We start from the raw sequence: 13,851 nt of genomic DNA on the forward strand, positions 1-13,851 counted from the left end.
TCGCTGCGCTGCGAGTCGTTACTCCAACTCTCGTGGGCGGGGAGTTGTGTGCGTGTGTGCGTGTAATGCCACAGCATTACCTAGAACGGTTATAATTATACGAGCTCTAAGCTCTCTTTCGGGAGAGTAAGGGCTGTCGATAACGAGTCCAGCACGTGATCCAAGACTATGGTGAATCACACATACACATATAACTCCTTACCCACCTGAGTTGGAGTGCCGGCTCGCAGTGCAGCAATTTCATTTCTGGGTGGGATTTGAACTGTGATCGCTGAATAAGTAGTCGAAAGTGGTGCCACTTCACTGTCCGGCCGTATAAGTGTGTGTGTGTGTGTGTATTCACCTGGGATCTGCTGCAGTCTCTGTCGAGACAGCCAGACACCACCCTACGGCAGTGAGCTCAGAGTGTGTGTGTGTGCGTGTGTGTGTGTGTGTGTGTGTGTCGCATTGTGTGCGTGCGCGAGCGTGCGTGTGTATCATAATACATACACCACGAATAACTCTACATATTTTTACGTCCATATTGGCCTAAATACCATATTTGGCAACATATGATTGCACTCTTTTATTTCGATAATATTGCAAGGAAATAAAGAATTAATACAAATAGAACTTTGTGTGCAAGCAAACACGTACGTTTGTGTTGTGTGTATACGTGCAAAGGTGTTCTGCTGTGTATATTCTTCCTCTGGGCGATTCGTGTGACCGTCTGTTCACCAAAAGAATATGTATTTTTACATATTATATTACAGTTATTCATCCTAATTTAAATTTTATGAAACAAATAAAGAAAAATAATGTTTTTTATATAAAACAGCCATGTTTTTTTTAACAATTTAGGAAAAATGTCCAATGTTTATTTTGTTCAAACTTGAATTCTTACATTTTCTGTCATTATCTAGGAATCTCGATATGGCAACATTCGTAAGTGCTACCTTTATACACTATAGTATTTCTTTTGCAAATTTAAATAAATATATGATAATATTATTGAATAATGTATATTCTACTTTATTTATACAAATATTGAGCTGGTCTTATTGTATGATTAATATATTGATTAAATACTACCTGGCATCTTTTCATTACAATCAGCAATTGTAACCCCTTCGCATTATTCAGGGAGAAAATATTCGTGTGTATCACGTTAAACATAATGCTTTCGTATTAAAAGATAAAGTTTGTTTAACTCTCTACCGTATAGATTGAACATATTATAGAAACTAGGGAAGTTCCGTTCTTTGTTCCGTGTATCGGGGCTGGATCTGAACTTCGTTACAATGAACTCAAGCTTAACCATCACTTTTCCTCTTATAAATTAGTAAGCAAATTACTAATATGAGTGTCCTCATTCGCAGGAAAATCACACCGGGTCTCATGCCTCCTGGATCTCCCGGAAGTTACCGGAAAAAGTCCGCTTCACTTGAACTTGCCGCGACTCTGCAGCAGCTTCCGAGACATCGGGGCAGTATATCCCTCGAGTCCAGCAAGATGGCTGAAGGGAATCAGGTCTGGCCCAACACCAAGGAAGACTACGAACTTAAGGAGGTCATAGGTGAGGTTTGACATACTTGTGAAGTTTCGAGGAAAGCTTTTAGATATCGGACTATGAGAAAATAGTGCGTCAGTGCCCGGAAAATACCGAGAAGTGATGTAAAATGACATGTAATATCGGCTCGTGTCAGCGGAACGACTAGAACTTCACAGGCAATATCACTGTGTTTAGTTAGTGGAGCTGCTTGTTCGTCTGGCGAAAGCGTGGTGCAAGTGCTATCAAATGGTGTGGTTACGGTGCTGAATTGTGCCATGGCTGTAGGGTAGATAATTATGAAAGTAGTGATGAGAGAGGCCCACGTAATGTTGCGAGCCGCGTTTTCTTTGGTGATTCAGTGGTGGAGGGGGCAGTGTGGAAGTGAAGTCCACCTCCCCCACGCCCCACGGTCCCCATCCCATCACAAGTAGCCTTGTGTACCCCTTCACACTTAAGGGCGCCAGTCAGCTGACCCGACCTATTGGCACTCTTTGCATTCGGGTTGTTCATGGTATGCCAGGACAGCAGATACCATAAATAGACGGTGCACTACCAAGGAAGACTTCTTACTGGGGAATGAACAATAGTAGTTGGGGCACTTTTCATGCCAGTGTTTAAATAGTTTCTCACAGCTTTCTCCTTAATTGATCGCTATTTCCTTTCGGTTTAGACCAAAAGGGTACTGGGGAAGCAGCTGTCATTGCTGTGGCAGAGGAGTTGTGGTCAGTGTTGAAGCTAACAAACTACAAAGGTGTCTTGGAACATATATTTTCAAACATAAGTAATGATATAATTGAAAATAACAGCCATATAAATACATGTATTTATGTAGGAATCCATGTAAAGGCAAAATAAGGCCCCAAAGTAATGAAAATGTAAAGGTTTTTGTAATTATTAACGGTTAAATCTGATTAGATAAAGAATGTGATCAATCATCACATGACAATATTCGTAGATATCAGTATGACACATTTTGAGGGGCAATATGAGCCTAATTATTTTCAGAAATGATTAGGCCAATGTATGTATTTTTATGTTGAGCAGAAAAGGTATCTAAAAGAATTAGTGGACAGGTGCTTCTTAGCAGGTACATAAATGTTACAGTTTATTCAGATGTATAAATATATTGGACCTTGCCATCGGTAATGGCTGTTATAACTGCCACCATTATTACAGTAGGTCAGGGACATGTCATAACATTTTTAGTTAGCAAGATGTACCATATACTACAACAAATGCAGAATGAAATGTTGAATATTAAAGGCTTTATAGGTTTTCATGTTAGTGTGAGGCTAGTTTATTTTTTTTCATACATTCCTGAGAAGAAAAGATAAGAATTACTTTGGTGTATGTACAGAATTTATTACAAAGATAGGGAGTTGTCCTTATTTCATTTTCAAGATTTTGTCATAGAGATGAATAAAATAGTGGTGTATAGCAAGTAATAAACAAACAGAAAAAAAAGTGCTGTGCAATGTGGGAGGAAATCATTCAGTTTTACAATTTGTTGCCACTGGTTCAGCCCATAAGTTGCCACAAGAATAGATTTTGTGTTGTTTGGATGAGAATTGGGTATTGTAGTATGAGGTCTCTGTCTTTTAGCTGCATTGGAGGCAGTTGGAGTGTTACCAGGTCAATTGTATGCTAGTATTGTTTTGATACTGAGTAGTGACTGGAACAAAATTGTACCAGTGTAGTTTTAACCTTATATAGGAGTTAACTCCATTTGTTGGAGTACTATGTTCCTGGGGATATTTTTTATTGCATCAGTGGGCTGTGTTTGTCAGATGTGGTGTGAAGGGTGGTGGGATTCAAGGGCTTTTGTAAAGAACTGTGTGTTTGTCATTTTCTTGGTTTCTGAGAGCAGATTTTCTATTAGGGTTATATTAGTGTAGACAGCTGTTACCATATTTTATGTTCTATGTAGGATGTTGTTTTCTTGATTTTTAGACACAATTAACTTAGTTCCAGTAACATGCAAACTTGTTTTTCTTTTCTCTTTTTTTTTTTGTAAATTTTTAGTTGAGCACATCTATGCAATATAACAATAGAAAATTAATGATTAATTTTGTAAATTATAATACATCAATGTAATGTGCGATTTTCTTGGTGGAAATCAATAACAAAAAGTTGCTAAAACCGATTACTAATGAATGAAGTCACAACGGTTGAATGATATGCCATGTTTGTTTTGATGGATGTCAAGGTCGAAGAAATGAAAGGATATTAAATTCATCTATTCTAACCTAACCTACATTCAGTAATTTGGTACCTCAAATTCTAAAGATCATCCAGGTCGTCATCACAGATCCTGACGGCCTGATTATTATTGTGCCTCAGGCAATTAACAGAGGATGGCAGAACCCTGTGTTCTCTCATAAAATCCAAGGAAGCTCTAAGGTCTTTGTAACAGCACTTATTAATGTCACCTGGAGTTGGAGAACACTCAGTCCACAATGTGAAAGTCATTGTCTAAATGACAGTGATTGGACTGGACAGACAAAATGGCGTCTGGACTGTATCCTAGCAGCTTCGTTCATTAGTAGATTTGCTTGTAGCAAGGTTTTTTGTTATTTACTACATTCATGTATTATAATTTAGTGTGAGTGTAGTAGTTTCAGAGGAATCAGCTTGAAAAGTGTAGTTGGGAAGGCTTATGGGAGGGTCATGATTGAGAGGATTAAGAGAGTACAGAGGGAGTTATTGGTGAGGAACAGTGTGGGTTTAGGACAGGTAGGGGTTGCTTAGATCAGATTTTTGTGGTAAGACAGATATGTGAGAAAGCTATAGGAAAAGGTAAGGATGTTTTTTTGGGCTTTTATGTATTTGGAAAAGGCTTATGACAGGGTAGACAGGAAGGCACTGTGGGAGGTATTGCAGATATATGGGATAGGAGGAAAGCTTTTATGAGCTGTCAAGAGTTTTTATAAGAGTAGTAGAGCATGCATCAGAATTAGAAATGGAAAGAGTGCGTGGTTTGAGGTAAAGGTGGGACTTTGTCAGGGATGTGTTTTGTCACCCTGGCTGTTCAGTTTGTACATGGATGGGGTGATGCAAGAGGTAAATGCAAGGGTAGTGGGTCAGTGATCGGAGATAGTTAAAGAAAATGGAGAAAAGTGGGAGATAAGCCAGCTGCTGTTTACGGACGACACTGCGCTTGTAGCAGGATCAGAGGAGGGATTGAGGAAGTTGGTTACAGAGTTTAGGAGAGTGTGTGAAAGAAGAAAATTGAAGATAAATGTGGGTAAAAGTAAGGTGATGAGATGTACAAAGGGAAAAAGTGACAGCAGACTGGAAGTGAGTATTAAGGGAGACATTGGAAGAAGTGGACAGTTTTAGATATTTAGGTGCAAATGTGGCAGGAAAGGGAGGAATGGAGGTGGAGGTAGAATGTAGATTGAGAGAAGCGAGTAAATGCTTTGGTGGATTAAAAAGTGTTATGAGAAATAAACATTAGGGAATGGATGCTAAGAGGAGATTGTATGAAGGAGTGATTGTGCCAACAGCACTGGCAGAAACATGGAACGTAAGAAAGGAAGAGAGAAGGAGTTTGATTGTGTTTGAGATGAAATGTCTGAGAAGTATGATAGGGGTTACTAGGCTGGACAGAGTGAGAAATGAGGATGTGAGGAGGAGAATAGGGGTGGAAAGGGAGTTGGGAGATAGGATTGATGAAAGAGTATTGGGATGGTTTGGACACATGGAAAGAATGAGTGAAGAAAGATTAGTAAAAGAGGTGTGGAGGGAGTGAACATGAGGGGACGTCCTAAGATGAGGTGGATGGATGGGGTGAAGGGGGCTTTGGAGAAGAGGGGAATGTCTGTTGAGGAAGGACGGGAGAGGACAGAAGACAGGGGTGAATGGAGAATGGTTGTATATGGATGATGTTGTGATAGCATGAGGTGGAATGGGGGGTGAAGTAGTATATGTGAGCAAAATTTGACGCAGCCCGAAGGGATTTCTCCCCGTCCTCTCATTTTATGCAATGGGGGGACGGAGAGGGGGGGTCGCCGATTTAATGAAGCGGCCTTGCTGTGGATGTGCTGTGTCTTGCGACACTGCCTCTGACCCAGGGCAGTGGACAAGGTGCAGGGATGACCCGTCATTCAGGAGGTGCTAAGATAAGAGGGAGGGTGGAAGGGTGTGGAGTGTATTTTTTTTTCTTCTTAACTTGATCCAGATTTGCGCCATCCATAGAGTAAACATTGTACTGATTATGGAATCCAAAGTGCATTACCTTGCACTTTTCTGGTATTAAGCCTTAGCTGCCACAGATTTGACCAGTTGTTCAATTTCTCCAAATCACTTTGCAGTTCCTGGTAATCTCATGATGAGTTAACTTCTTTGTAGATCTTTGTGTTGTCAGCAAATATTTTAAATGGGCTTGATACAGCCTCTGGAAGATCATTAATAAACAATAAATAGTAGTGCTCTGAGCACACTTCCTTGCAGTATGCCACTCTTCACTGCCGTCCAGTTGGATTTGTCTTCATTTACTATCATTCGCTGTCTTTGGCATGTCAAAAAACTCTCAATCCAATGGTAAATTTTTCCTTGTATCCCATGCCTTTAGTTTAGTTAACAGTCTCTTCTGAGGAATTGAATCAAATGCCCTCAGGAAATCCAGGTATATAGCATCAAAGTTCTTTCCTTGCTCCAAAAACAAAGTCCATTCATCCAAACATGAGCAGTTGTGTCATACATAATCTATCAGGAGCCAATCCCTGTTACTGGTAAGCAAATAAGTTGTATTTATTCATGTGTTTGACTATATCATCCTTAACTAATCCTTCCATGATCTTACATACAACTGTAATTAAGCTTATTGGCCTATAATTTACGGGCTGCCTTCGACTTCCTTTTTTATGAACTGAGGTGATATTGGCATTGTTCCAATCTTGTGGCATATCACCTTTATCATTAGATTTATTGTAGCTAATTGTTAATGGTAAACTGATAGTCAAGGCTATTTCACTTAACACTTTTGGGTGAAATCCATCTGGTCCAGCTGATTTATTTTTCTGAAGTTTAACCAATTTCATTTTCACTTTTTCTTCATCAATTTTCACACAATCTAGTGGGTTATTACTGACATACTGAGAATCTAACTGTGGTATATTAATTTGTTCCTCCTCAGTAAAAACACTACTAAAAAATAATTCAATGCAACTGTTTTTTCTTTATCACTTCTTGCCATATTACTATCACCACAGTCCAAGTCACTAACTTTAGACCTTGTCTGGAGTTTACTGTTAGCATATTTCCAAAATGCTTTAGGGTTGTGTTTGATTTCATTGGCTGACTTCTTCTCAAAGTCTTTTCTTAAACTTCTTGTTAGATTTCTTAGTGCATTCACTTCATTTTTATATATCCTTTCATCTTTGCTATCTTGTGTTTCTAAAACACTTTCACCTTTTTAACTTCATTTCCTTATTTTTTCCACTTCATGGTTTATGTATGGTTTTCTGTTCTTCTTAACCTTCACTATCAATATGCTCTCATCCATTTGCTCTCTGAGATGGTTACTGGAAAAGTTACATGCCTCATGTACATCCATATTGGTCAAATATTGTATCCAATAATTTTCTCTAAGCTTTGATGCCTTTTTTTTCCCACAATGTACTACATTACTTTTTTTTTTTTTTCAATCTTTTCCTCTAATCTTATTACTTTAACCTCCAGGATGCCAAGTCTGTCCAACATGCCCTTGTTTTCCACTGTATTTTCATCCACTCTATCCTTGGTCCTTACTGACTGAGCTTCCATGTCACCCAACCTAGTGACCAATTTACTATTTTTATTGTTATCTTCAGTTAACTCTTCCTTAATCACTGTAACTACACTTTTCAGGTTATTTTACTGCTCTTCTAAAATATTTTGTCTATTCTCGTAATTCGTCATATGGCTGTGCATCTTTATACTTACTCTTTTACAGTACTTGCAATACCACAAAAACTGTTCACCTTCCTTGCTCTCTTCCATAAATGTATAAATGGAATCTGGGATATTTTGGCACTGATTGTGGAACCAAACATTACATTTTTCACAACAAAGAGCTTTATTTCCTCTAGGGACCTCCTGGTCTCATTTGCCACACACATATATCATGGCAGCTATTGCCATGTTTGTTTACTTTTCCAGTTTGCTTCTTCGCACCACCATTAATTTTGCCTGATTTCCTCATTTCTGCATATCAATTTCACTGGATAACACTTCGCTGAGCATTCTTTCACTTGTGAGTAATATAAAAAAAAAAGTCCTCCACCCTCTCCCCTCCTAGCATCACAATATTATCTATACACAGCCATTCTCCAGTCACCCCTATCTCCTGCCTTCTCCCTTCCTTGCTCAACAGACACCCCCCCTCTTTCTCAATGCCCCTTTCACCCAATCCATCTCATACTCAGTCATCCCCTCATGTTCACATCCTCCACTTCTGCCTTCCACACCTCTTTTACTAATCTTTCTTCCCACATTCTTTCCATGTGTCCAAACCATCCCAGTACTCTTTTGTCAGCCTTATCTACCATCTCCTTATCCACTGCTGCTCTCCTCTTCACCTCCTTGTGAATTATCTCAATTCCCATGACCTAGTGGTAGCAGTAATAAAAAGTATCTTTTGGTATGGAAGGGATTAAAGTTCGGATAGTGTTGCAGTTTTGGACAGTGTTGGGACAAATTTTAGTACAGGATATTATTTGAAGGATTTAATGATGGTAAACTAATATTTATAACTAGAGATTTCAAGACTTCTGTGGCTTTGCTTATAAAATTTAGTAATAATGGAGTAATTCAAGTGTATCAAGGTAAAAATGCACTACTCTGGTTAAGTACTTTGCTCAGTAATTGTTGACACCCATACACCAATTGCTGCCATTTTTATCACAGCCAGGATAGGAGGGGCATATTATGATATGAATGAATATCACTTTAGTGGTGGACACTGTATACCCCCACGTGATAAACAGTATTGTTTGGTGTGTGGGTAACTTCAATTTATAGATTTAGAAACAGAGCTGCATTGATGTTTTTTGACCTTTGTAGAATAATTTTTTTATCATTATTTTGCATACACAGTGCCATAGAATACATACACCAAAGGCTTTTTCCCCCTTACAAGGGAGGTAGCCCCCCAAAAAAAAAGAAGGCATGAAATCCACTCCCACTCATTCTATCCACTCCCATTCACCCCCCCTCCCTCCCTCTTATCTTGACTCATCCTGGAAGACAGGTCATCCCTACATATCATACACTTCCCTGGGTCAGAAGCAGTGTTGCAAGACACAGCAAAGCTGTTTCATTAAATCAGCGACCTCCATCCCCTCATGCAGAAAAAGAGAAAATGGGGAGAAATCTCTTTGGGCTGTGTCAAATTATTTTTTCACACATACTCCCTCACCCCCCATCCCCCACACACTTCCTTTCATGCATCACAGCATCCTCCATACACAATCATTCTCCATTCACCCCTATCTTCTGTCTTCTCCCTTCATTCCTCAACAGACATTCCCCTCTTTCCCAGTGCCCCTTTTACCCCATCCATCCATCTCATCCTTGGTTACCCCCTCATGTTCACTCCTTCTACCCCTGCCTTCCACACACCTTTTACTAGTCTTTCTTCACTCATTCTTTCCATGTGTCCAAACCATCCCAATAGAATAGAATAGAATAATCATGAATATTGTAGATCTATGTAGGAATGTACAGATAAGCAAATTGACTGATGTTTTATTAATTGGCCACTGATTATTCTACAAATGATGTGATATGAGAGTGCATATTATAATAGTTGTAAACAATGTAATATTTCATAATCACAATAATGAAACATGAAGACCATATGATAACAGGAATATGCCAATTTTACCATATTTTCTACATTTTATTTTCCACTGAAAAGAATGCTGATCACATAATTTCTACTCTCCTAAGCCTTTCCATGACCATGTCTATGGCTCCACCTGTTTGGGGCAGTCTTGTCTCTAAAGATACAAGTGCTGTTTATTGTTAATAAGATAATGTTTATTTTTATTTTATTTTTTCCTCTTTTATAATGATAACAAGAGCCTTTATTAAGGAAGAAAATTAATATCTTCAAATGAAATTGTAATCAGCCAGACCATTGGGGCAGCCCTAAGTAATTTCTATTTGCGTAGTGCAACATGTTTGAACAGTGGGAAAATGGTTAAATCATACTGGTGTGTCCCAGGGAATAAAGTAATTTTCTTGTGTATCTCACTGGCTGAGCGGATTAGGGCATCATTACTTGTGGCGAAGGTCGAGGTGAGGGCAGTTCGAATCCTGCCACCAGCAAAGTTGAACCAAGGGCATGGTTCATTAAACTCCACGCTACAAAGCCCTCTATGAGGGGCACTGTCCTAGCCTCCTGATAGGGGGGGAGTGTGTGATGTTAAACCATATCATCATTTTATCAGATTGAATTCATGTTTCATGAATTTCTGTTATTGATTTTTTTTTTCACCATCATATGCACCTGTCATTAATAATGAAAAAGGAATAACATTAATAGGCAAAATGGTCTGTATGATCAGTTGCTATATAATGGATTTTTTTAATATATACATATATATATATTTTGCATCTTCAGGGGAATACAGAAAAAGTTGTTACAAAGAGGTTTAAAAGTAATAAGATTATACACTAGTGGTTACCAGCAAAATTTGTGGATCACGTGTTGTTTTTAGTGATCTTTCTGCATATATATATATATATATATATATATATATATATATATATATATATATATATATATATATATATATATAAAACCTTGAATTCCTCAGTTCACACCATGGACTTGACTATTTAGTATATTGATTTTCATTCTCTCCATTCTTCCCTACCTCTGAGGGAGAAGAGTAGTATTTCATTGGCAATAATTAGTCCTTCTATCCTCTTGGACCATATTGCATGGAAGAGGTGGGGTCATTGAGGTGCTCAAAAAGAGCAGCAGAACAAAGGGGTAGTAGAAGTTAAAAAAATAAAAATTAAGGGAAAAATCCTTTTATGAGTTGAGTCACCAATCATAAAAGAATGCTGTGTGACTCATTACATAGGGCTGTCTTTTAAGCCCAAAGATAATGGACTGCTTGAAAGTAAGGCAGTCAATACCCCATATGGGGATGTGTGTGTGGGTGGCAAGCAAAGTTACCAGTTAGTGTTAGTCAGTTTAATTTATTTATTCTATTTCATTGTATTTATTTATTTTGTTTTATTTTTTTCACTGCATGCCACGCACTAAATTATTTTATTTCCTTACACTTGTGGAAAGAACAGACATTGCCATCTTTTAAGTCGAGACATGCTTGAATTTGCCATAATCTTGAAGGGATTATAGGAAGTGGAGGGAAGAACTAATCTTTCTGTTGGATTATGTATGAATGTTGAAGCAACCTAATGTGTGCTAGCAACCTAATAACTTTCCCATTTATCCTGTATTCATATTTCTAATTAGTTGCATGCCATATAAGAATGGTAAATCCTAACGTAGCAATCATGTCACATTCATGGGGAACTGACAGCAATCATTTGCCACATGATTATGAACACATCCAGCTCTTAATGGAGAAACCAAATAGTTAAATGGTGTAAGGTACAAGAAAATATAGTTTGGGAAGGGGGTAAAGTGTAGTGATGATATGTACAAGGGGAGAGGGTGGCAGTTTGTTAGAGGTAAGTTAGAGGCTAGAGGAAGTGAAGAGCATAAATTACTTAGGGTCACATATAACAATAAAAGAGGAATCAGATTGGAAGTGAATTAAAGAGAAACAGTTATCTGGGGATGAACACAAAGAAAAGATTGTATGAAGGGGTAATTGAAACCACAACTGTATGGACAGAGACTTAGAGTTGAGAGGCATAAAGAAGGAGCTTAAAAGTGTTTCAGATGAAGTGTAAAGAAGAATGATAAGGGTTACAAAGATTCATTATTATGAATAGACTGAGAAATAAGGTGAGGCAGAGAGCAGCCATAAAAAAAATTGGTGGGATGACCAAAGAATAGTGGAATAGTTTGGGGCCATGGAAAGAATGAGTGGAGAAAGACTGGCAAAAACATTGACCAGTCTTTCTTACAAGTACAATAGCTAAAATTTGTGAAAGAATTATTAAAGCTAGATGGGTAAAGCATTTGGGAAAAAAAAGTAATAAATCCAAGGCAATTTGGATTTAGACAAGGACGATCATGCGTCACAAACTTAATGTGTTTCTATTCAAGCTTTTCATAAGGTGCCACATAAGAAGTTGCTTAAGAAATCAGAAACTGCATGAGGAATACAGGACAAACTACTGAGGTGGATGGAAGACTTCTTGCATGACAGAAAAATGAGAGTGGTGATAAGAGACAAACACCCCAATTGGGATGAAGTGATAAGTGATGTTCCGCAAGGAACAGTTTTGGCTCCAATAATGTTTGTTATATATATTAATGATATGAATGTAGTATGATGGAATTTGGAAGAAGCAAAAAATGAATAGTGGGATTATATAAATTGGGAGAAGAAATAAAAAAAGTAGAAAATGAGAAGGACCTGTGAGTTATAATTATGAATAATATGTCCCCTGAGAAACATATAAACAAAATTTTTGGAGAAACTTATAATTTAATAAGAACAATCAAAGTGGCATTTACATACCTGGACGAAGAAATGGTGAAGAAAATACTAGTTACTTTGATATGTCCAAGATTGGAATATGCAGGGACGATGTGGTCACCAAATACAAAAAAATATATAACAAAACTTGAAAGAATACAAAGACCAATTACAAAATTAGCACAAACACTCTCAGAACTATCATATGAAGAGAGACTAACAAAACTTGAACTACAGACATTAGAGCAAAGAAGAGAGAGGAGTACAACATACTTTGGTTTCATATGTTATGACTGGAATTATTTTCTAATATAACATTCTAAAAATTTCTATATATGAATTGTACTCAAAGTCTTTGTTTATAATGATATTTGAAATAGAAATAATCCTTTTTCACTTTTTTCTCTCTCTCCTTCTTTTCTGTCCCTTTATCAGCTTTTATGGGCGCCATCACAGTGTCAAAAAATTGATAAGGGTTATTTTTTTAATCAGCAATGGGCACCTTCCCTTATCATCAAACAAATGAGTGCCACCCATTGCAAAAGGTTCATTTCATCAAAAAGCAAAAATTTTTGCCTGAGTCTGTACGACAACTAAGATAAAAAGATGCCAAATGCCACTAGATTTTCACACACAAAACAAAGGGAAATGTTGAGAAAAAGATGCAGAAAAAAGCTGTATTTCACCACGTGTAGTGTTTATTCTTGCAGGTGGCTAATACGCCCATTGTCCCTTTAAACATACTTAGCGCATGTTAGCGAGTGCCAATGGCTAAAATTAACTTTCCTACATATTTTTGAATAGTGTTGGAATATAAATCCATGCAAAATGAAATTTTCAATAAAAAAAAAAATTGGCTTTCCAGAACGTCAGATCCCCCTTATTAACTTTGCGTCATCTGCAAAGCAGTTCATGTAACTTTCAATACCTTCGTCCATGTCATTTACATATATAGCAAACATTATCGGAGCTAGAACTGACCCCTGTGGGATGCCACTACTCATTTCTTCCCATTTTGAATATTTGTATCTAAGCACTACTCTCATTTTTCTTCCATGTTGTGTGTGTGTATTCACCTAGTTGTATTTACCTAGTGGTATCTTGTGGGAAGGGGAGCTATGATCGTGGTATCCCATCTCTGTATCTCACAGTATCTAAATTGTTCTTAAATTCGTGTATGGTTTTTGCACACGCTATCATTTAATCCAGTTTGTTCCATACATCCTCCACTCTGTGGAGAAAGCTATTCTTTTTCAGATCTCTTCTATAACTGTCCTTTTTTAGTTTCTTTCCATGTCCTTTTGTATTTCTTGTATCTCAATTTAGTAAATCTTCTGTATCAAAGGCTTCTGTACCTTTCAATGTTCTATACTCATAGATGGTCAACAAGTCTCCTCTTTCTCTTTGTTCCAGGGTTGGTAACTTTAGTTTTGACAGTCTCTCTTTGTATGACAGTTCTGAAAGTGTGGGGGGGGGGGCATCTTTGTAGTTGCTCTTTGGATTCTTTCAATTGTGCCTATATTCTTATTGGTATTGGGTGACCATAGTGTCACTGTGGACTCCATTTCTTGGTCTTATCAGTGTGATTAGTATTTTCTTCGCCATTTCTTTGTCCATGTAAGTGTGTGTGTGTTTACCTAGTTATAGTATACAAGATAAAAGCTATGCTCAAAGGGTCCTTCCCTGTGTTCCCAGTAGTGTTGATCT

The 13,851-nt window shown here is 37.7% G+C and overlaps 1 protein-coding gene across 9 annotated transcripts in view; it reads left to right on the forward strand.

The window, feature by feature from the left end:
* Nucleotides 1-13,851, forward strand: part of fray (oxidative stress responsive kinase frayed) — a 522,696-nt gene that overhangs the window by 390,584 nt on the left and 118,261 nt on the right. For all 9 annotated transcript variants that reach the window (XM_076192634.1, XM_076192630.1, XM_076192631.1 and 6 more), the window contains exon 2: nucleotides 1,359-1,555. In XM_076192634.1, coding sequence (XP_076048749.1) covers nucleotides 1,359-1,555 — 197 coding nt within the window. The remainder of the gene's footprint in view (nucleotides 1-1,358; nucleotides 1,556-13,851) is intronic.

This window comes from Oratosquilla oratoria, chromosome 11 (assembly GCF_046742065.1).
Source record: "Oratosquilla oratoria isolate Oo_2021 chromosome 11, ASM4674206v1, whole genome shotgun sequence".
Classification (NCBI taxonomy): Eukaryota; Metazoa; Arthropoda; class Malacostraca; order Stomatopoda; family Squillidae; genus Oratosquilla; species Oratosquilla oratoria.